The sequence below is a fragment of the Sciurus vulgaris genome (assembly GCF_902686455.1).
Source record: "Sciurus vulgaris genome assembly, chromosome: 1".
In the NCBI taxonomy this organism is placed as follows: domain Eukaryota; kingdom Metazoa; phylum Chordata; class Mammalia; order Rodentia; family Sciuridae; genus Sciurus; species Sciurus vulgaris.
In genome coordinates, this window is record NC_136461.1 from 65,096,103 (window position 1) to 65,121,144 (window position 25,042).

Sequence of the window (25,042 nt, forward strand, 5' to 3'; positions counted from 1 at the left end):
ATTTTCCTGCAATCCCTTCTTTAGTATTATTATTATTTTTTTTATTACTTTGTTTCACTTTCTCTTTAGCTTCTGCATATGAGAGAAAACATTCAACCTTTGACTTTCTGAGTCTGGCTTTCTTCACTTAGCATGATGTTCTCCAGTTCCATCCATTTAACAGCAAATGACAATTTCATATTTTATAGCTGAGTAGAACTCTATTGTGTATATATACCACATTGTCTCTATCCATTTGTCTGTTGATATGTATGTAGACTGGTCCCAAAACTTGCCTATTGTGAATTGCACTACTATAGCGTTGGAATGTGTATATCGCCATAGTATGTTGATTTTAGTCTTTTGGATAAATACCAAGGAGTAGGATAGCTGAGTCATAAGTGGTTCCATTCCTAGTCCTTTGAGGAACCTCCATACTGATTTCCATAGTGCCTGCACTAATTTACAATCCTTTGTTTCTTTTCCTCTACATCCTCTCTAACATTTGTTGTCCTATTCTTGATGACTGCCATTCTGACTGAGGTGAGATGAAATTTCAGTTTAGTTTTCATTTGCATCTCTCTGATTGCTAAGGATTTTGGACCTTTTTTTCATATATGTTTTAGCCATTTGTATTTCTTCTTCAAAAAATGTCTGTTTAGATCTTTTGTCCATTATTGATTGGATTATTTGACTTTTCAATGTTAAGTTTTTTGAGTTTTTTATGTATTCTGGATATTAATTCCCTGTCAGAAGATTGCCTGGCAAAGATTTTTCTCCCATTCCATAGGCTCCTTTTTCATGCTCTTAATTTTTCCTTTGCTGTGCAGAAGTCTCTTAATTTTATGCCATCCTACTTATTGATTCTCGGTGTTATTTCTTGAGCTTTGGGAGTTTATTAAGGAAGTTGTTACCTGTGCCAATATGTTGGAGTATTGACCCTGTGTTTTCTACTTATTAGGCATTAAATTTTTTAAATGTTTTGCCTTCATTCAATTATGTATGCATAAGTCTCTGAAAATATCTTGTTTGATACTGCCATCAAATAATTACAGATTGGGATGACTGCTATATGCTTTATTTTTAAAATTATTCTGATTCTGGATTCTAGTTTGTCTAGGTTGTTTACACATATAAATTAACAAAAAATTAACCTAATATTGAAAATAAAATCTTGGGTATGTATTAATATTTTGTGATTATTTTATTACTCATTTTTAAAAAGTAAATGGCAATTACTTTTAAAAACAAAAGATGATTAATATTCAGTTATGTTACAGTAAGTTAGTATTTCATATACATGTGTCACAAACTCAAAATTATTAGTTCTATGAATATTTTCTATCTTGAGAACTGTTTCCATTCACTGTGCATATTCTTTGCATAAAATTTTTAATTCAAAGGAAATAAGGCAAGGACATGCATGTGCAGATTTCAAAAAAATATTTAAATGGCATGTTTAACAGTGTGCATTGGTTTAAAAATAATTGCTACATTTTACCAAATTACATAGTAACTCTTTGTTGGCCTGAAACACAGTTCCGTTATTTTGATCATTGTCTTTTGTGTCCCATTGGTTTTTCTTTGATTACAGAGGGGGAAACTATCAGATTTTACATAGAAAAATAATCACAATTTCTATTAACTGCATTATTCAACAAAATTTTTAATTAATTTTGTGGGTGTATTTGTGTGCTGGGAATTGAACCCAGGAATTTGTGCATGCTAAGCAGGCACTGTGCCACTGAACTGTATATCCCTAGCCTAATTATTTATATACTAAGATAGGTAGAGGGAAAAAAGTGTCTTTCACCTAATACAGTTGGTCAAGACAGCTGCACCCTTTCCTCGGATAAGTCTGCACTTGCTCTGCATTCAAAAGTAGCACTGAGAATGCCACAAATGGAACAGCTACCCACCCTGTTACTGGTGACCCAGAACCCTCATCTCAGATGAAAGTAGAGTTGTATGAAAAGGTGTTTCTTGTTATATCATTAAGGTCACCATTTTGCCTCTTTTGAATAACAGGTGGTCCAGGAAGTGGAAAGGGTACTCAAAGTTTGAAAATTGCAGAACGGTATGGATTCCAGTACATTTCAGTGGGAGAATTATTAAGAAAGAAGATCCACAGCACCAGCAGCAATAGGAAATGGAGTCTTATTGCCAAGATAATTACAAATGGAGAATTGGCCCCACAGGTACTGTTATATAATTTGCTTCTATTCTGCAAAAATTTTTTGTACCAGTTATGAATATTCTAAGTTTAACTGTGATTTTTTTTCATTTTTTTTTATTTATAAAAGGAAACAACCATCACAGAGATAAAACAAAAATTGATGCAAATACCCGACGAAGAGGGCATTGTTATTGATGGATTTCCAAGAGACGTTGCCCAGGCTCTGTCTTTTGAGGACCAAGTAAGAATGTCTCTTTATATTTTAAATGACCTACTTTTTGCTTAAAATTTTCAGATTATAAAAAAGAAGATTTCTTGGAAGACTCGCTGTTTTTTTTAATGAATTCTTTTCTGGAACAAGCAAATCTATCAGTATGGGTTGGCAGAGGGTTATTTCCTTGGCAAATGCTTAAAAATTGAAGATTGTCTTCTCTGCCAAAAAGAGATAGAAAAAACTAATAATAGAATTTATTATTTTTATTAAAAATGCAAAGTTCTTTAAACTTTATTTCAAAAGACTTCTCCTCAGATTGCTTTTTTATACTTAATTATTAAAAATAAGCCCTCTTCAGTAATGTCCAGAGATATAAAAACATCACCTTGTACTTACATTCTTGCCAAATTAGGTGTAAAGTCTTGAACTTCTTACCTATAGTAAGATGGGGTTCGTTTGCCAAAATTTACTCAAATTTGAATAGACCATGCCTGCTCAACACCTATTACATGTATTTAAAGGGAAATAAATAAAATATTTTGTACATCCGTTTAATGTTTATAAAGCTCCTGTGATTGATTTTTCCTTAAATATTTTGGATTTAAAAAGTAATATATGGCCATACAAATTTTAGTCCTGCTATAAACAGTGAAAATTCATTAACACCCTCTTTCCATCCACTGCCTCTCTACTCCTGAAAAATAAAAATATTGTTAAATTTGTTATATATTGTTCCAGGCTTTTTTCTAGAGTTATGCACATATACACACAAGTACATCCACACACGAGCACTTGCTCATATATAAATGCATTTTAAATATTCACACCTATTTCCATACTGTCCTCCAACAACACTCTCCCAGGTTAGAGTCTCATCAATGTTGAATGAGAATACCTATTTCTCCAGACCCTTTTCAACCAGAGAGAATCCTTATTTAAAATGTCTGCCAACCTGAAATTAAGAAGTGGCATTTTGTTTTTTTTTTTTTAATTTACATTATTTGGGTTACTCTCAAGGTAGGTATACATTTGTATACTCGCTAACCTTTTGTATTTCTTTCTTATGTGAATTTGCCTGCTCTTCTTCTCCCTTTTTTTTTTTTTTTTTTTTTTTTTTTACAGATTTATTTTCCTTTTCTTATTTGGTTGAAGGAGTTTTTAATATATTGCAGAAACAAGATTAGGTAAAATAAGGAGTAAGTCTCATATAAAAGAAACCTGGAGTTAGGCAGTTCAAGGCCAGAGGTAGCATGGCAAAGCATCTCTGAGCACTCCAGTTCATTCTTCAGGCACACCTATTGTTTGGAAATATCTTTCTCTCCTCTGGTTTCCCTATCACCTTAGTGAGGTTCACTCAGTTTAAGGACTTAGTCTATTTGCTATGGCCTCTCTGAGGAGAGGAAAACTGGACAGATATCATCAGTTTTTTTGTTGTTACTGTTGCTGCCACATCATTTCTGCAAATGGGTGTGTTGTAGTAATCAGTCCATGTGATTCTTGACTAAGCAAAACAGCCAAGCAGAAAGCATAATCAACTAAATCTGGTCCACCCCAGGAATTCAATGAGCTGCACTTGGTAGGCACAAGCAGACGAACCTACTCAATTCTTTCTCTGTTGCTTTATTTGTTTGTTTATTTTGCAGTGCTGGGATTAAACCCAGAGCCTTGAGCATGCTGAGCAGGTGCTCTACCACTGAGCTACACCTCCATTCTCTCTCTACTGCTTTGTAACATGCTATGTTGTGTACTTCTCTTGTTCCCTAGGTAATAACTTAGGCTCTTCTGATCACTCATAAAACTGTAACAGATAATCTCATTTTTAGCTATTAAAAAGTTTCATCCAATCTAAATCAAAATTTCAGTTTCTCATTCAATTTAACATAGCCCTGCCATCACCAGCTTGGGCCTTGTTCAGGCTCAGAAACATGAAGTGGAGTCTTGGAGTTCTGTAATTTGCAGTGAAGTTCTTTTACAGTCTGGATAGGTGCAATGAGTCAAGGATCACAGTACTGGTTTGGGAACACCTGTCAGCAAATTCTTTCTTGGGAGGAGGGAGTGCTGGGGAATTGAACCCAGGGGTGCTCTACCACTGTGCTTTACCCCCCAGTCTTTTATATTTTTTTTTATTTTGAGACAGGATCTCACAAAGTTGCTGAAGTTGATCTTTAATTTACAACCCTCCTGCTCAGCCTCCTAAATAGCTGGGGTTACAGGCATTTGCCACCACACCTGGCTGTCAGCAAATTCTCTAGGATGATCTACTACCTCTGTGTAGAGTGTGCAGTCACTTGCATTTATTATTCTGTGCCATGCTTCTGACACTGAAAAATCCAAATTTAATAGCTTCTCAGATTGGCATTGTAGCTGCCTAGTTTCTTAGCCCGTGGGCAGTACAGTGCTCCCTGAGGTTGGTGCTGCGGTTGGTGATCCTGTAGGAGTTTTGTGGGTGCAGAGGCAAAGCTGAGGTGTCTACGCTAAGTGTTGGGGTGAGCCCCAGATACTCCATACTCTATGTAGGGAAGCTCTGGAGGTATCTTGTATTTTTTTCTGCTACCACTTCTGACAACACATCAGGGGTGGTTGCTGCATCAATTCTCCAGTTCTCGGAAACCATTTGGGTGTCCAAGAGCCTGATTCAACTCAAACATTAACCATCAGAGTTAACGTAGAACCCCAGATTAAGGCTCAGTCCCACCTCAGACACTGCTTGTGAGTCCCAGCAATCACCTGCACTGATGATTAACTGATTACAAATCAGAGGTTCCAACAATGCCCTTCACAGGTTGGATGATTCACTAGAATGACTCACAGAAGTCAAGAAAAACTTTATTTGTATTTACTGGTTTATTACAAAGGGCATGACCCAGAAAGAGCCAAGTGGAAAAAATGTAAAGGGCAAGGAATATGGGTGGGACGGCATGGTGATGTATACCTGTAAATCCCAGACACCCCATCAGGCAATCAGAGTCAGGAGGGTCTCAAGTCGGAGGCCAGCCTCAGCAATACCCTATCTAAAATATTTAAAAAATAAGAACAAAGAACGAGGGATATAACTCAGTGGTAGAGTCCCTGAGTTCAGTACCTAAGGAAAAAAAAAAAAAGAAATAGGGGTAGATGTGCAGAGTCTGTACACCCTCTTCAGGCATGCCACCATCCCAGAAGTTCAATGTGATCACCAATTCTCAAGCTCCCTAAACTTCTTGGTCAGTTTCCAGAATCTAATCTCCACCCTTCTTCCCTCCATTGGATGTCAGTGGTAGGGCTGAAAGTTCCCCCCCTTTAATCCCCTTTGGTCCTTTGAGTCAGCCTCATACTTAGGTTACCTAGGCCCTCCCTCCAGTCACCTCATTAGCATAGACACCCATTGCAGTCAGAAGGCACTTTATGAATAACAGAAGATATTCCTGTCACTCAGAAATCCCAAAGCTTTAGGAGGCTGGTGCCAGGAATAAAGACAATCTATTTACTATACCACCACTCCTCACTGTTTTTCTTTAATTCAGGTTCCTATTTTTGGTTTTGTTTTTGTTTGGAGGAAATGTCGGCACCTACACACACATGCACCTAGGCAGAATTTTTTCTTAGATTCTTACAGGTCCAGGGTGAAAGAAGAGGTGGATTTCTCATGTCAGCAATATATGGTTGATGGTATTGCCATTATAGGGAAAAGACCTAACACTTAAGTGTCTCAGAGAATAAAGAAATGTTTTTCTCTTAGGAAATAGCTTCAACATGAACAATCCAGATTGGCTGGTCAGCTTTTTTCTTGAGTTCATTTAGGAATCATAGTTCCTTCCCGGTTGTTATTCTGCCATCTCCTAGGATGCTGTCATTGTCATCTGTAAGGTTGAAGTGGGGCTGCCATCTCATATGGGTTCCAGATGGCATATGAGGGGAAGAGAATGTGAAGGTCTGAAATCCCAGATCTGGGGCTGACATCCATCACTTCTGTTCATGTGGCATTGTTGAGAAGTTAGCCATGCTGTAATTGTTAAAATTATTTAAAAAAAAGAAAAAAAGACTAGAAAATATGGTCCATCTGGGCAGCCAGGTGCCTGGCTATTGCTTCATTACTGTGGAAAGTTTGGAGAACTAACTCACAACTTCTACCGGTTTGCCCCTCTGGCCATACAAGTGTCTAGCTGCTCCTTTTTCCACACATAGAATGCACTCACTCAGCAAGGAAAGCAACCCAAGTACCACCATGACATTCAAGAGCTGACAATCTCTGTATGGTGTACAGTTTTCTTCATCGGGTCCAGATCTGGCAGCTCATCTTCAGCCACTTATATATTAAACCTCCCCTCCCTGTCACTGATAAACTATGGAGGAGCAAGACCAGGATGAGTAAATGAAGGCTTCTATTCAGAAAAGGGAACATGGAGAACATGTGCTGTAGTCGCTGAACCATATCTGTTGATAAGTCCTGTCAGGCTGTGATGGCGGAGGACCCATGCCCTGGCAGCATAGCAAGTTAGCCCTTTAGTAACTCATGGGTTTGCTATTTGGGTTAACTTATTGCCTTCTGAGGCCCAGGCCCTATGAGAGGCTCACCTTGTTCAGGACCCTGCATGGCCACATCAAAGTGGCATGTGGGAGACTACACCCTCCTGGGACCTATTTTAATTTTGGAAAGCAAACAAAACAAATACAAGCCTTTTCTGACTAGACAAATATTTACTTTGGGAAAACTATTTCCTCAAAAATTTGGTAGGCTCTGCTCTTTTTGCTTCCAGTGAGTACAGCCTGTGACTGTATCCATAGTTCTTTTTCAGATATAGTTATTAAGCTGCTTTATTTCTGTCTTTTCTTGTTTTGGTGACAGGTTCCTTGAGATCCTCTAACGCAGCAAGCTTGGGTAGAAAGCAACATTCTTAGTCTGGCTTTTGCTTCAAACCTCTTTTTCTGGTGATGATGGGTTCGTGGGTGTCCTTCTGTCACAGAAGAGGTGTCTCCAAAGAAGGGTCTGAGGAATTCCCAGAGAAAAGGGAGAACTCAACTCAGGTCCAGTGGAATCTTTGGCTTACCTGACGGAAAAGAATTTCAGCACATGCCAATTAGAGGCATAGACAGGTTTATTTAGGAAACAGATACACTTTCAAGGGAGAATGGGGGCCATCTCAAGAGAGAGAGCTGCCTTTTGTGACTCTTGGCTCTCTTTTTAAAGGAAAATTGGTGAGGGCCATGAGTATGGGAAGGTATGTAGGAATGACATCAGTCTGGTGATCTCAAAATGGGCTATGGTGGTCTGGTCATTTTCAGGATCCTCAGGCTGATATCTTCATTATCTGATCAGTAGAGAACTCTGGAAAGTCCCCTATTATAGGTTCTCAATTTATCATAACTCTTAATCTATTTATTGGGGGCTTAATTAACAGTACACAGGTACATTTCCCAGGAATTTGAAGTGACAGATCTGCAGGAGAGAGACGGGATTATGGAGTGACAAACCTAGAAAAGTACGCAGAACTTCTGAATTAAAATCATTTTCCTTATCCTTCCTTTATGTTTATTTCTTCTTCTTCTTCTTCTTCTTCTTCTTCTTTTTATTTCTTCTATCCTACCTTACTCTGAGTCATGACTGCCTCATCTGCTATTTGGAGGCAGTTGACTTTTTCAAACTTCTGAGGTCCTAAATTACTAGAAGTCCCCCACCATACACTTAGATCTGCTTACAAATTGATCAATTCTTTCTTGAGTTTACCTGTTTCTTATAACGTGTTGCTAAATCCACTGGAACTTAGTCTACCTTCCAAGTTATCACAATATTAGTTGTACCAAATACAATAACTGTGCCCTTACTGCCTAAGGAAACCAATGCCATATTTTAGTTTTTTGCTATAGTAGTATTCCAGTATTGTGTTGTTTAGAGTAAACCAAGGCAGTGCAATAAAAAGACTCGATGATTGTGGCACAGCACAGAAGCCAACTTCTCTTGTAACGGTGGTCTTGCTGTGAAGGAGGGGAGGGCAGCTTCAGTCTTCATTCATTCAAACATGCAAGCTTCTGTTGTTCTTCCTCCAACCCAAGGGTGATGGCTCTCAAAATTTTGGTTACAGGATCTCTTTACACTTTTAGAAGTCATTAAGGACTTCAAAAGCTTTCATTTATAGCACATGAGAAATTAGAACAGAAATTTATAACTATTTATTAAGTCATTTAAAGAACATAAGTTAAGACTAACACATTTTTATGAAAAGTAGCCATATTTTATAAAAGTTAAAAAATAGTGACAAGGGAGACATTATGTATTTGTAAATCTCTTTAATTTCTATCTAATAGCAGAGGGCTGGATTTTCATATCTGCTTTTGTATTCAAACTACTGTGGTATCACATTTCAGTAGCCACTGAAAAACTCCACTCTCCCTTTGTGAACAAATGAGAGTAGGAAAATGCACACATCTTCATCTTAGTATGAACATCGTTTTGACCTGTGGCCTTGCAAGAAATGATGTTGGCATTCCCCAGAGGTTTCTCAAAGTGTGCTCAACACTGCCATCAGACATTGTTGACATATCCGTGGTGGTTGCTTTGTCACTGCCGTGGCCAGGTTCAAACTGGTTCAAAGAGGGAAGAGAGTGCAAAAGGACACATGCTCAATTTCCTAAGTCCCAAAACCCCAGGCAGCACATATCACTTAAGTCTCATGGCTACATCCCAACTACAGTGGAGGTTGGGAAATGTAGTCAAGCCATCAATCATGGATCTGCCTACAGACCTGTTACTATGGAAGCAAGGAAATAGATTTTGGTAGACAACTAGCAGTTTCTACCACAGGATAAGTGCTGTGTATAGTGTCATCTTTTCTTCCCACTGACTTCTCAGCCCAAGAGCTGAGCTCTCCTAGTCTCTGGCCTGGCATTTTAAGAGCGGGGAGAGACACCCTGGCTATACTTGTGGGCTTTGTGTAGTATTTCCTTCTGTCTGAAAAATATATTCTTTGACCTGATTGTTAAAAAGTGGTAACAGATTAGTGAGGGGAAAGGAATAGAGGTGGGCAAGAGTACAAAGTCCAAGATCTTTTCACCACCAATTAAACATACCGCATAACCAAGATTTTACTAGATGGCCTAGAGTTCCCAGTGAAAATCCAGGTAGTGATTTTTTAAAGGTTTAGAATTTCATATTCCATGGGGTGCAAATGGGGAGAAAAGCTGGATTCCCATAGTGGGATTTGTAAACCAAACAGTAAAGTCGAAACCAGTAGGAACTCTATGGTACTGTCATTGAAAACATGGGCGAGACACCTATACCAAATCTCTAAAAGGTAAAACAAAACCCCCAGTTTAAAAAAACCCACAAACTGACAGTAATTAACAGCATAGTCAACTCTTTGACTCGAGCTGATTTTCTCGTTTTCACCTTCTATGTGCTGCACCACCTCTTATTCAGTGGCCTGCTCCTGCTCTTTCCTCATTGCCTTCATCTCTTTGCATACTTTGGTTTTTTCACTGTGCATTATTGGTATATGCAGACCTACCTGTTTCATAATGATACATTCAATATCATATTTTATTAGTAGGTATCTAGGTTCCTTTAAAATCTTGGCTGTTACCAGCAATGCTGTGACCAACATCCTTTTGTACATCTCCCTTTACATATGTCAAAGAGATTTCTAAGGAATATTTCTGGAAATGAATATTTTAGGCTAGAAAAAAATCTGTGCTAGACAATATTCGTACAATGTATATAAATACACACACATGTAGTTTTAAGTCTGTATTTTAGATTGTTATTAAAAAGTAGCATTAAAATTTTATGACTACATTTTTCCTATTTTCCCACAACTCATTAATACATGATTCCAACACTTTTTATTTTAGACTATCTGATGGATTAGAAAAGTTTCTATATTGCTATTTTCATTTGAATTTTCCTAACTATGGTCAATTCAAACATTAAGAAATGTATTTATTGATCATTTGTATTTCGTCTTTTGTGAATTGCTAAAACATTAACCTTACCCACCACCCTGTTTTTTATTATATTGTCTGAGTTTTTAAAATTGATTTGGATGTTCCATATACTAGTTCTTTGCTGTTATCTTATAATAGTTTCTTTTATTTATATCTTCTTCAAGTATGTTTAAGACATTTTGCCCTACGGAAATTTGAAATTTTGCTCTGGGAACTATCTCAGTATTTTCATTTAGACTTTTGTATTTAATGCTTAAGAAAGTGTTCTCTATAGTCTCATAAAAATGTCCCATATTTTTCTAGTTATTTTTAGTTCTGCTTTGATGATTCAGATATTTATTCTGTTTGTATCAATTTTCATATAGCATGAGGTAGAGATAGAATTTTATGGTATATTTTAAATGGAAATTTAAAAATGCATGCAGTGGTACAGAGATCATTTGGTGACTTCTACATCTTGTCCCCCCTTGAAAGGATTTATTCCTGTACAGACGTGGGTATACTTATAATTTCCCTATTCATTTCTCTTGTTTGTTTAAGTATTTCCAATATTGTGGTTTTGACTGAAGAAATCTAAATTATATCCTGATATCTGCAGGATAAGCCCCTCCTGTTATGGTTTAAGTAGCTCGAAAGTTCTGTGGTCTCTTAAGAGGTGAGGTTCTCTGGGAGGTCTGTAGGTCACTGGTGGTGGGACGGTGGGATCCCAGGTGGTCCTCTGTCTTCCTGACTTGTGACGTGAGCACTTGTTCTGACATGTTCCTGCTGTGATGGGACAAACTCACTAGAGACCCACACCAGTGGAGCCACCAATCTTGAACTTGAACCTCCATAACCAGGAGCCAAAACAGACCTCTCTTCACAAGCTTCCTATGTCAGGTATTTTTATGGTGACACACAGCTGACTGATATACCACTCCTTCTTCTAAGTTGGTTAGTCCTCTACATTTACCTTTCTTTATGAATTTATTATCAATTTTGCAGACCCGTAAAAATCTGTTGAAATTCAGTTTAATTTCAATATAGATTTTATAGATAGGCAGACATTAATTTTCAGAGAACATCTTCTCATCATTCTCTTTATTCAGATCTAGTTTTATGTTCTTCATTAAATGAAGTTTTGTAGTTTTCCACATAAAAATCTTGTATACTATTTTTGTTAGCTTGTTGCTAGTAGTTTATAGTTTTTCTACTATTATGAACAAATTACTTTTTTTCCTAACAGGTTCTTCTTTGTGCTCAACTGATCTTTATAGAATTATTGATTGTGTTTGTGGGTGAGTCTGTGTGTCTTCCCAATGGGCTTCTTTCCCTCCTTTCTTCTTCCCTTCACTACCACCAAGAGGACCCTCATACCTACCCTGCCAACTTACAGTGTTCCTTTACTATGTTCCTTTACTAGGTTGAGTCCTATTAGACATATGTTGATTTGAAGTGATAAAGAAATATTAATGTAATGAACATGCAGGCCAAGGGACAATTTGAGCAGCTGTGTAAAAAATAATCTTGAATTCAGTTTCTTAGATCCTCCTGTAAGTCAGTGGAGACAGTTATAATGCCAGTGGAGTAGTGGGTTTCAACTCTCACTTACCCTGTGCCCTTAGCTAACTTACTGACCCTTTGAAGCCTCAGTGTTTTCCTTTGAAGAATGAGGATAGTGGTGCCTCACGGGATTGTGGGAAAGAATGACTGAGATACAGTACCTCCAGTTCTTGGCACTGTGTGCATCTCATAGTAAACACTCAAATAAAGGAAGAGGCCATTACTGCTACACCAAGTTAACAATAAACACTCGATTTACAAAGGGGAAGAGCCAGTTCTGTATCTTGTGTCAGAGTCTTTGAAGGCAAAAGGACTAGATTCCTTCTAGGGGATGTTTTTCAAATTGATTGATAAATCCCTTGGAAGCCACCTTGAGGTATTAAGGCTGCCTAGGACAGCTCAGCTTTATTCTGTGTTCTGGGGTTCCACCTAAGCCTTTATTTGAAGAAAGTTTTCCACTGCTAAAAATGTCTGGAAACCACTCCAGAGACCTGTCAGCTGGAGCCCAGGGACATTCATGTTGCTGGGCAGGAGGCATTTTGAAGTCCACTAATTAGCACATCCTGTCTCCCCAATCCTTTGCCCCTTTCCTGCTCCTGAAGCAAAAAAAAAGAATTAATAATTGATTATTTGAAGCCAGAGGTGATGATAATCCAGAGTTACAAAATAAGCCCATAGTAGGAGAAGTAATTCTGGGGAAGTAGGTGCTAAGCACCAGGCACTAGTATTGTGGTTTAAATATGTGATCTTATTTAATGCCAGTTTTCTGAGGGGGCTGCTGACCTAAGCATTTAGCAGTCTTGGTCCTCATGGTTGCAGGGAGTCACTGCCCCTTTCACTGTAGTCTCCCATGAACTCTGTTTCCTAAGAACTTGTCCCCAAAGCAATCTGATTCACTCATGTGGCTGCAGATGTATTCAGTGTGGACAAGCCAAGTATAATATTCCTAGAGTATTGTTTGTATTTGAACACACTTTCTTTATCATTAATTTTTATCTAGTAATCACTTTTCCTCCCCAACATTACCTAATTTATAGGTAAGGAAATTAAGGCTCAAACAAGTTAAGGTGCTTTCCAGCATACATAATGGGCTTACATATTTAAACAAAACCAAAACTTCATCCATTCTGTTTAGCATCTTTTGGTTCTAGCCAGTTTTCCTCCCACTTTCCCTTCCTTCCGTAAGGGTGGATCCAGCATCACTGCCTCCTTCCCTGTCCTAATTAGGCCTTTCCATCTACTTCCATGTGATTCTCACATACACTGTGGTTTGGTGTCCCTGGCTGCCTTGTTAGCAGACCTTTCTTGATGATCCTGCTAGGTTGTTTTTTTTTTTTTTTTTCCTTCCAAGTATACATATATTTTTTTCTATTTCAATGACTCACATATGACAAAGATCCAGACTTTTACTTTCTACTATTTTCATAGATACTATATTGACTAGGTAAAACTGCCTGAGTTTTCAAATATGCCTATATTTTTTATTCTATTTTTGGTGCAAGCCAAGTATAATATTCCTAGAGTATTGTTTGTATTTGAACACACTTTCTTTATCATTAATTTTTATCTGGTTATCACTTTCCTCCCCAACATTACCTACTTTATAGGTAAGGAAATTAAGGCTCAAACAAATTAAGTGACTTGCCCACAGCCCCCCACAGGCAAGAACAGAACTAGGACTCCATTCTTGGGGTCAGTATGGACTCTAGACCACAAGCTTTTTCTAAACTTGAGATCACCAACAGGCAACCTTCAGACTGAATGTGGATCTCAGACCGTTTTTAAATGGTGTGCAAATTTTAAAATTGAAAGATTACAAAGTAATCTGATTTTCTTAAATTTTGGGGATTTGGCAGCTCTGAGTCCACATTCCTACACCTGAGTAGGATGCATTGTCAGGTAGAGTCGGTGCTTTTGGGTTCACTTCTGTCACCCACTGGCAGCCCAGTCCTATCCCTTATGAGGTGTTGGGGTCCATCCCTTAAAGCCCCACTTGTACACCCCTCATCTCAGCTGTGACCCTCTGCTGATAGACTGAGTCCAAAAGGCTGCTCAGCATTCCCTGCCTACCTTGTCCTGCCTGTGTGTTAGGATGCTATTACTTCATTGTCAGTACAGCCTGTGCCTGCACACGGAGATGACTATTCAGTCAGTTCCCCTGTGTCAGGTTGTGCCCTGCAGTGCTTCTCCAGTCCTCCAGAATTCTCCTGAAGACTCAGCCTATTGAAAGGCCATCTTTGCCTATGCCCTCTACACATCTATGAGGTAATGAAGGGCAGATCTAGCTATTTACTTGTTTGATGTGGGGAAAGACAGAGAAATAATAAATTAATGGTAGTCATGCTAACAATATTGAACAGATATTGAGGATTTACCATGCGTCACACTGTTTTGAACCATATATGAATACATGTTAATATATTAATCTATATTAATCCTCAAAATGATTCCATGATATAAATAAAAAGTTCTTATTTTATTTGTGAGGAAACAGAGACTAAGTTTACAGAGACCTGGGAATCTGCTCAAAGTCATACAGCTATAGAGAAGCAGAGATGGTATATGAGCAGAGATGAGATATGACCCCAGGCAGTCTAGGTGGGCACTGAGGATTTAGTCTTATCCACCACCTACATTTTTAGAAACATAGATTGATACACCAGAATGTTTTCTAATTTCACTTATTGCAATGTTACTTTTATAACTTAAAATTGAGTCATGGATGTGGTTCAGTGATGGAGTGCTTGCCTAGCGTATGTGAGGCCCTATGCTCAATCCTGGGGGGAAAAGTGAGGGGAGTTTAACCTAAAATCCACTCATACTAAATGAAATAATAGATGACAGCCAAAAAGATTTGGATGATGGAGTAAGAGTTACATATGACACAAATATAGTGCATTTAAAGATAGTAGTTAATTCTAGAAAGAGAATAAAGTGAGTGGGAGAGAGAGGAGAGAACGGGGAGGCCCTCAGTGGTCCAAATTATGAAATGATATGGGTATCTCAAGAAAAGATGAGAGCTTTTTCATTATTCTTCTGAGAAATGTCATTTAACAATAGGTATTCATTGAGGGGTTTCCAGGCTATTACACTTTTTTGGGAAATAGGTGAAAAAATACATGTGCCCTCACAGTAATATACATGGGTAGAATGTTTAGTGTGTAGTCTCTCCTATTTTTTTTTTAATTTTAAATTCTCATCTTGAATAGTGAATACATTTTATATCTGAACATTTTAAGGACATAAAATTTCATACACTGGAAACTCATTCCTACTCTTACCCTAGTTAACTTCTAGAATACAATTTATCATTCCAGTGATAGTTTATACAAAGAAATGTGCATTTAGATTTTCTTCCACTTTTTTGCTTTTTTCACTTAATTAATTTGGATAGTATTCGCCATACTTTTTTGGTCATAAATATCATCAGTAAAAATGATTTGAGCATTAGCCCCTAATGTACTTTATAATGTAAATTATAAAACACAGTATTTAAGAGGGTGAGATTAAGGTAAAATAACTAATAATTTCAGCAATTCATATTTTACTACGGAAACTATTTTTTTCACTCTCTAACATATTTTAAGCCTAATGTGATTTAAAATGAAACACCATTTTGAAGGAACAGTTAAAACTTTATAAGTTTCAAAGATTTGATTTGAAACTAAACTGACTTTGTAATGATAGGAGATTTTAATTGTTGTTTTGCCATATAAGTACCTCACAAAGATGTGTAGCCCTCCATAGATAATCAGAGACTATCTGACATATTGGTGGCCACAGTCTACGTTTGAAAGATTGGTGGTTTATTTTTTTTAAAACCTTCAAAAGTAAATTGAAAATTGAAACAGAAGATGTAATATTCCTTCATGCATCCCATTTCATCTCCTTGAGCCATCTTCCTGGGGTTCACATTTAAGGAACACAGGCAAGGGAGTTAAACACGTCTGTCCACAACACTCAGGATGATTTGGGAATAACTAAAATAATGTCTTCTTTAACACAAATTCAAACTCTTGTTTAAAGCAACAGTTGCCATGATGATTTTGTTTTCTGAGGTATGTTTTCACAGTGTTGAGATACAATGTTCATGGTCAAAGTACTGATTCTTAGCAATAGTGGACACAAAGCAGATTTATCTGGATTGTAGTAGAGAGGCAATAGAGAAAGAGGTAGTGGGTAGGGGACTTTAAAGCTTCCCTGAGACGTCCTTCATGCTACTCTTATGCATATGCATTCCTTTAGGCTTCTTTCTTTCTTATTTATTGGTCTGTTCATTTACTCTTCTGGTGCTGGGAACTGAACCCAGGGCCACCTGCATGTTAAGCATGGTGCTCCATCACTGAAATACACTCGCTGCTTCTTAAGTAAGGAGAAAGGTCTCCAGGACCTGTGCTTACGGAGGTGGTGGCCCATGAGCAAACACAGCCCTTGTGAACGCCATTCATCAGGTGTTGTGGGATAAAAGAGGGTAAGATCTGCTGGAGCAGACATATATGACCATCTGCTGCTATTTTTCTTTCTTCTTTCTTGTTGTGATTTCCTCTAGCATCTATAATTTAGCCTCAGCTTTATCATTTAAAAGGTATCTAAAAATAGATTAAGTTCTGAGTTTGACTGAGATTGTATAAATGAAAAAAAAAACTCAAATAAATAAATAAATAAATATAGGGTTTTTTTTCCTTAAAAAAAAAAAAAAAAAAAAAAAAGCTTAGATTGACAAAAGAAATGAATTCTCAGAGGGCTGTCATCAACCTACTTGCATAGTGAATTGATTTGACAGACTCATAATTTGATTTGTCTAAGGGGGGACAAATTTTATTTACTCCTAAGGGGGAATGACTTAATTTTAATTATGCAATATTTTTTTCTAAGCATTAGGCATGTTCATGCAAAGTATTAAAGAAAATGTTGATGCTTTCCCTAGAATTAATGACTCAGAAACGTGTTTGTAATTATTTAATAATTAGGTTTTAAAATTGAGAATACATTAGAAGATGATTATTCATTTATTTTTGTTGCAATGTGTTGTGATACAACAAAAGATCATTAAAATTAATAGGCTGATGAGGTTATTTTAATTGTCCCATGGAAACTTTGTACAAAGATAAAATCAGAGTTGTTTTTTACTTTGTCATGTATATTACATACTGTTGCTATATATCAAATCACCCCCAAAACTTAGTGGCTTAAACTATAGCTATTTGTAACTTCACTTGTGCTTATGGAACAGAAAATCAAGAACTGCTCAGCTGGTTGGTTTTGACTCAAGTTCCCCAGTGAGGTTGCATTTACATAGTGCTGAGGTCCAAAGTCTTTACTCATCTGTCTGATGCTTGATTTCTGGAGACTCAAACAGGTGGGAGTTGGAACAGCTTCAGTTCTCAGGCATCTCTTATCACTGCACATGGAGATGCAGGGTAGCTGGGCTTCACAGCCGCTCAGGCTCCACAGAGAGCCCCAGTTACCTTTTCTAACCTAGCTTCAAACTAATTTCTACCATTAAGTAGAGTCACTAAGGCTGGCCCATATTCAAGGGAAGGGGAATTAGAATCTGCTTTTAATCCTCTAAGTAGGAACAATGTCAAATAAACAAACAAACAAATAAACCTTGTTGGCATGTTTTAAATTTCTACACTATGAAGCTCAATAAGTAAATACCTGCCCATTTTTCACCTTGCTTTCTACCCATTCTGTCCCTTCCTTTCATTTCCTTTCTTGCTAATCTTTTCATGCCAGGTTCTCACTCCCAACTACTCAGACTTTTGGAGTCTCCACTTATCTAACTTCCTTGTCCTTATTCTCTTCATATTCAGTCTGTCTTATACCCCATACAGATTAATCTTTTAAAACACTACTCATTGTTTTACTCTTCTGATTAAAAGCCATCCATTTGTCCACAAATGTGTTTCCCCCTTTGTGGTTTGTATCAGAATTAGGTGCAATGTCTTATTTTAAAATGTGGACTCTTCATGTCCCATCACAGAATTACTGAATTAGAACTTCTGGTGGGAGGAATCCAAGAGTCTATAAGTTTACAAGTTAACAGCCTTTAGTAAAGTTGATTCTTAAAATACACGAAAGTATACATTTTAATTTAGTATTTAATAACAGGCAACAATGATTCCCAGCCATTGTTATCATGATTGTGGAGCAAATGGTCCATTGGTAATAATACTGAAATACAGATATTAGAGCACCTCACAGTTACCCTACAGATAGTTTTCACACTTACTGCCTTCAGTGAGAGAAAAATTCCTTAGAATACGAGGAATTTCACGTAAGATGTGTTTCCAATATTCATGTCAATTAGGCTCATGGAACCATGTCTTCACAGAACTCCTGCCCCATGTAGTGAGGTCTGAGCTGGATGTGGCTAGCATAATGCCTTCAGCATACTTTGTCCTCCCTCACTGTTTCAATAGTGTTTTTGTTTGTTTGTTTGTTTGTTTGTTTGTTTGTTTGTTTGGCAGGGGCACTTTTCCACCAACCTACATGCCCGATTCTTTCTATTTTTTATTTTGAGATAGGGTCTCACTAATTTGTCCAGGCTGACCTCAAATTTGCAATCCCCCTGCCTCAGCCTGCCAAATAGCTGGAATTACAGGCATGTGTTGGTGTGCCACCATGATCAGCTGTTCAGTAGTCTTTCTTTTTTCTTTTTCTTTTTTGAGCTATTTCTCTAGTCTCACCTTCTCTTGAACACCTTTCCTTAGGGATGCCAATTTTTGAGACTTCTCTCTACCTTTGCTTGTTCAGTAAATTATGTTCCAAAACTCAGGTTCCAACAGAAACACGAAAGCACATTCAAATAGGTTAAACGAAGGAGTGTTTAATCAAGGTGCATACAGGACATGAGGACACTCTAGATCATAGTTCAGAACCATAGACTAGTAGCAATGAAATCTGTTTCCATTCTAAGACCTACAGTTTCAAGAAGGGGAAATTGTTTTACTTGAATCCCCGAAAAAAAGAACAGATGCAGGAAGAGAATTTTGTACAGGAGCCTTGATCTTCAGTAGAGAGAGATAGCCAGCCTCTGATGATATCACAAGATGAGAACCAAAGGCCTAAGTATTCAGTCTTTTCTCCCCTATCTTCCTTAGATGTCCTGCCCATGTTCACCATTGGCCCAAAACAGCAGGAAGCCAGAGGTCAGGAGAACCCGCTAATGCATTCCAAAAGAGTTACCCACCCAGTCACAGAGGTGGAGAGAAAATGGAGAGCAGTGCTAGAAGGCAAAGAGAAAATCTGCAGCCCAGCTATACACTCAGTAAGGGTGACTAACCTCATCTGCTTCCCTGTTTCTCCTAGCTCTACCATGTGCTACCTGATGGTAGTTATCCAGTAAATAGATCTCCATTCTTTTTTGCCAGGGGACCTTTGTTTCCCCAGAGTACTTGATAAGGATGAGTGACACAAGGCTTTCCCAGCACTAACATTTTATAATTTCTGCTCAGTGACTCACTCAAACAGAAACTTTTATTTCCTTAATTTCCAGGCCCAATTCACTTATGTCTTTAACAGAAAAAAAAAAAACAGTTCCTTGAGAAAATGCAGATATAGCTATAATTTGAGTATCCTCAGTAATCACCAAAAAAAATTTTTTTTCAAATTAACTGGTTGTCATGTATTTTGGAAGTCCAAGTTACTATTCTCAGATATACCAATTTAGCCTCACTGTCTATAAGAACATTATATTCTGTGAAGAGTGAATAAATGTACAAATGTGCCCTATGTTATGAGAAAATGTCCTCAACAATGCCAGATTTCTAAAATTAATAACAATTGTTTACACCACGAAAGGATTTCTACCTTTACAGAAAGATGCAAGTGGAATTTTCATTATTTGAATAGAAATGAACATACTTCATTTTTACAAGAGATTCTTTTTAAAAGATAAAAATATGGACTGAAAGTAAAGGACAGAAAAATACCATGCAAACACTCATGCAAGAAAGCTGGAGTAACTTTACTGCTATTAAAGAGAACTTCAAGAAAAAGAGTGTTACCAGGGTCAGGAATATTTTATAATAAAAAAAGGGTGAATTCATCAGACCCCTTTAATACAAAGACATACAAATTATAAATATGTATATACCTAATAAAAATTTCAAAATTATACATACAATTATTTTTAAAAGTTTCAAGATGGATTAATCAAAAATTGACCAAAGTAGACAAATTCACACTTATATTGGAAATTATAAGTTTTTTCTCACATATTTAATATAAGAATGAGTAAAAATATCAGTAAGCGGATGGAAGATCTGAAGAATAGGCACATCTAGAACACTACATCCAACAACCACACAACAGTGTTCTCAAGTACATTTGTAGTCTCCAAGGTGAACAAGGCCATAAAACAAGTCTCAATAAATTTCAAAAGCTTGAAATCATGTAGAGTGTATTCTTTGACCACAATGGCAGAAAAAGCATTTGAATACATTCAACATCAGTTTATGAAAAAGCCCAGCCAACTGAGGATAGAAGGGAATTCTTTCAATCTGATTAAACAACAACAACAACAAAATCTATAAAAAAATTTATAGTTAACTTATTTACTTATTTTGATGGTAGGGCTTGAACCCAGGACCTTGCACACTGCTAGGCAAGTGCTCCACTACTGAGCTACATCTTGGCCCTAATATCATATTTAATGGTGAAATAATGTGTGTTTCTCCCCTAATATTGGAAACTAGAAAGATATACTCTCTTTACACTTCTATCTAAGATTGTACTAGAAGTTCTAAAGAGAACTAAGGCAAGAAACATAAAGATTATAAATATAGGAAAAGAAGAAGTAATTCTGTGCTTGTGGATTACATAATTGTTTACAAAGAAAAACCTAAGGGATCTACAACCTGACTATCAAAACTACTTAACAAGATCACAGAATGCAGGACCAATGTATGAATCAACTGTATCTCAATATATTAGCAACAAATTTCTATGTATTATAAAAGCAGGGTAAGCTACCTCTAGCTTATTGTTAAATTTAACTTCCCATTATGGTTCTTTTTTAAAGTATTGACTTATTCACTTGAAAAATAGCATTGTTCTTATACATAGTCATGGGTACTTGTCTAAATATGTAGGTGGGATAGAGGATAAAATGCTTATGTTTGCATCAGAAAAGTGCATAGTGACTAATTTTCTACTGTGGTGAGTAGCCCTTAATTATTGTATTTAATCTGTGTAAAGTCCTTGGTTCTAATTTTTTTTTCTTTTTCTGTGAGTCATGACCTGAAGAAATTCTTCTCATTCATGCTTTAAATAATGCTCTCTGTAAGTACATAGATTCCTAGGAGCATAATTCAGTTACAAATTTTAGAAGCTACTTTAACCTGCGTCTGGTAACTAGTGGTCCTTGCCCCTGGAAGTGCCTGAGTCATTATAAAAACAAAACCAAGCAAGTTTAAGCATTGTCTCCATGAACTGATACCAAAAATGTATAGCTTTTTGCCATATGGAGATTCTTGGGATTTAAAAAAGGCTTTTAAAAGAAAGAAACTGAAGATTTTTGGTTCCAGCATTCTGTCTTACCAATAATTCTGCTGTGCAGTATAAAAGGATGGGAATAGTCTCAAAGGACTAGGGTTTACCAGTCAGAAGAATCTCTCTGAAGTTAGGGCCAAAAGCATTTTGAACAGTGTATGAAACCTGAAAGTGAATTTCACTTTCCCAGATGGCCTATTTTGAAGGAGAAAGGACAGTTTTTATAATTTTTCCTCTGTTTATTTCTAGATCTTTTTTTCTTAATAGTCATCTCTTCATAAAACATTTCCCAAGCATGTTTTTAAATAGTATGTTGTCTGATTCTTCTCTGCTGAGTACATGTATTTGTGTTTAAGAAAACAATTTTAAATTATATGTGGGGAAAAATCTCCTTAAAAGGACCAATATTTAAGCATTAGAGCAAGTTATCAGAGCCAACCAGTCATTTTTCTTGTTTGGAAACTTCTAGGAATTCTTTAATACTATTTTTGCACATCTTAATATTCTTTAATATATTTACTGAGTGAATGATTGCATAAACGAGTAAGTGAATGAACAGAATAGACGGTGGTTTAAAATCTCTAGGACCTTCCTATATCTGCAGTTCTTTGCTTTCTATTAAAATGTAACAGTGAACCTTAGGAAATTCACCAAGGTATGTTTAACTTGAATTTTCAAGTATTCTAATGAATAGTATTATTTAGGCAATTTGTGTTATCTATGTGTATATGTATGGATACAAATACATGCATGAGTTAATAGATGCATAAATATACATAGAGGGAGAGGAGAGGAATGAAGAGAAATATTTGGGGAGATTTTCAAGTTCAGATTAGTTTCTACCCAAATCATTCATGCATTTCTGAAAATAAGAAAACTATAAAGGGCTAAATTAATGATTTAAAAATATCCTATTAGAGTGGTTATAATTCAGTGCTCTTGCTCCTGTTAGGACAGAAGGGAAAAGGCCAAGGCAGATGTAGCTGTGGCCAACTGAGTGAAAGTCTGGTTCAACTCAATGGCATCAGCACAATTTGAAAAGATCCATTCTTATAATAGCTGTTGGTTATACAGCCTTAGACAATTACCCATTTATTAATGGGAAGGCAACTAAAGATTAGCTTGCCAAAAATGCTGAGTAGAGCCTTAAAAATGGGCATCAACAATGTTAGGAATTAGCTTCTTTGATTTCAATAAAAATGTCTCTTCTGTCCACCAATGCTTAGCATTAAAAATTTAATTAACTGAGTATGGAACATAACAAAAAAATGTTCACCACCATTTCTGTGTATATGCACATGTTACTCGTTGTAGTTCTAGAATGAAACTACAACTAATTTTTATGTATCTTCAGGAGCTACCTCACTTGTGTGTATGAACCAGTGGTCGCTGAAATATTTTGCCTTATGTATCACATTTAAATGTTAATGGTTTTTCTGACCTGCTATGCCAAAAAGAATTCTGAGGGTGTATCCAGAGAACTGTGATCATTAGCAAAGATGATTCTCTGCCCATCTCCAGATAGAAACCCTCTGGAAAGGGGCCGTCACCTATTGTAATAGAGTTAAACATTTTGAATTCCCATCTCATGTTCTAGAATCCTGAATCTATCAAGTATTTATTAGATCTTCACAGGAAAAGAACAAACTTCTCCACCCTCTTCCTGAAAGTGGGATTGCATTTGAGGGCATGTGGGGTGGGATGGGAAATAGTGACTATCCTGAGACTATTTTTCATTGTCAGAATCCAGATTCCAAACATCCTGTGGGTCTCTTCACTGGGCAGTCTCTCTGGTTTGTTTGCTATTGTTGATATGATAATTACCAGGCCATCGACTTTTAAAATTGAACCTTGAATTCATTACATTTTGTATTATGTCTGAGCAATTTATAGCTAGATGCCAGCTTGTGAACTACTTTTAAAATATAAGATACAACTATTATAATTCCGATGCTTGGTGTAGTGCACAATAAAATCTCAACTAGTAGAGGTTGGGGATGTAGCTCAGAGGTAAAGCACTTGCTTGCCTTCAATTCCCAGCACTTCACAAAATAAAAGTCTCACCAAGTGAATGAATGAGTGCTTGAGTAATAGATGATAGTTTGATTTTATCATCAAGGATTCTCATAGACCTGTTTTTGCCTACCATGACATCAACTTGGGTATCAACTTCTTTTCTAGCGGGCGAATAGCTCAGCCTGTAGAGCGCTTGCTGAGCGTGTGCACAGGCCCGGGTTCAACTTCTTTTCTTTCTCTCACTACTCAACTTGCCACAGGAAGAGCAGAGCCATGGAGGGTTGCTGGGGAAAGAAGTCATCCCGTGTGGTTATGCGGTACTCACATGGAAGATATGTTTCCACATCTCCAGGCCCACTTCTTTACCTCTGTTGCACCCTGTGTAGGCCTTCATTTTGGAGCTGTATCCCAAAATAGTGTACTCTCCACTGAATTACACTATATTGAGACATTTTATGTGTCTGCTTCCATGCTGGATTGGGAGGTTCTTGGAGGCAGGGACTATGTCTTCCCCATTTTGATCTCTTTCATCTAGTATGGTAGTTGGCTTATATTAGATGCTCAATAAATACTGACTTGAAGAAGACAGTTACAAATGCATTTCCAGGTACTGCTAAAACCCTACTGTCAGAAAAGTTTTTAAAAGAAAAAGAAATGAATAGAAGACTAGTCACCTCGTTTTAACAAGTTTAGACACATAAAACAGTTAATAAATGCTTATGAGTAGAAAAATGAATCTTCCTTTAAAGGTCTGCATACCTAGGAAGTACAAGAAAATCTTGATAGCAAGAGGACCTGAAGATATGTTCTCACACTCTAGATGGAATGTCTCTGGGCTTCACTTATTGCTGATTATTTACATAACTTATTTGCAGTACTGGGGATGGAATTCAGGGCCTCAGGCATGACAGGCAAGTGCTCTATCAGTGAGTTACATCCCTGGCCCTATGTGTCCTGTGCATTTTCTTTTTATAAGAAACAGGGTCTTATTATGTTGTCCAGGCTGACCTCAAGCTTACAATCCTCCTGTCTCAGCCTCCCAAGTAACTGGAATTATAGTCACATACTCACATACTACCACACTTAACCACCTAGCTAGACTGTTTTATAGATGTGTGTGTGTGTGTGTGTGTGTGTAAGTGTGTGAGTGTGTGTGTGCGTTCATGTACACACATGTGAATGCTGAGGACCAAACCCAGGGCCTGGCACTTGCTAGGCAAGCATTCTACTACTGAACCACACCTCAGCCCCTGACCCTCACTTATAGCTTCAAATACTGAGTTTGAAGTAATTTTTTTCTTCATTATCAGTAGAAGGAAAAGAGTTATTCTGAGATATGCTAAGCAGAGAGATACTGTCTAATGAATACAATGGATATCATCACTCTTTCTCCAGCTATTAATGATTTAATCATCTTTTCTGAATTTCTTTTCCAAAATTTTTTGTGGCAATCTTTTTTTTTTTTTGAGTGAATGCTAAGCAATAAATGTGACTAAGTGTGAAATATAATTATTTTAGGCATGCATCTTTTTTGAAATGTTAGCTTCTTTCAGCCACAAAATTGGGATAACTTATTCCTAAGAAAATGATACCCGTTTTCTTTGGAATGACACAGAAGTTAAAAAAAGAAAAAGAAAGAAAGGAACTTTTATCTAAATTCTGAATGGAAATCTTTCATACCCTGTAATGACATTTTGGGG

General features: G+C 37.0%; 1 protein-coding gene across 3 annotated transcripts in view; it reads left to right on the forward strand.

The window, feature by feature from the left end:
- Positions 1 to 25,042, forward strand: part of AK5 (adenylate kinase 5) — a 265,354-nt gene that overhangs the window by 15,367 nt on the left and 224,945 nt on the right. For all 3 annotated transcript variants that reach the window (XM_079129025.1, XM_079129024.1, XM_079129023.1), the window contains exons 4-5: positions 2,008 to 2,177; positions 2,283 to 2,396. In XM_079129025.1, the coding sequence (XP_078985151.1) occupies positions 2,008 to 2,177; positions 2,283 to 2,396 (284 nt within the window). The remainder of the gene's footprint in view (positions 1 to 2,007; positions 2,178 to 2,282; positions 2,397 to 25,042) is intronic.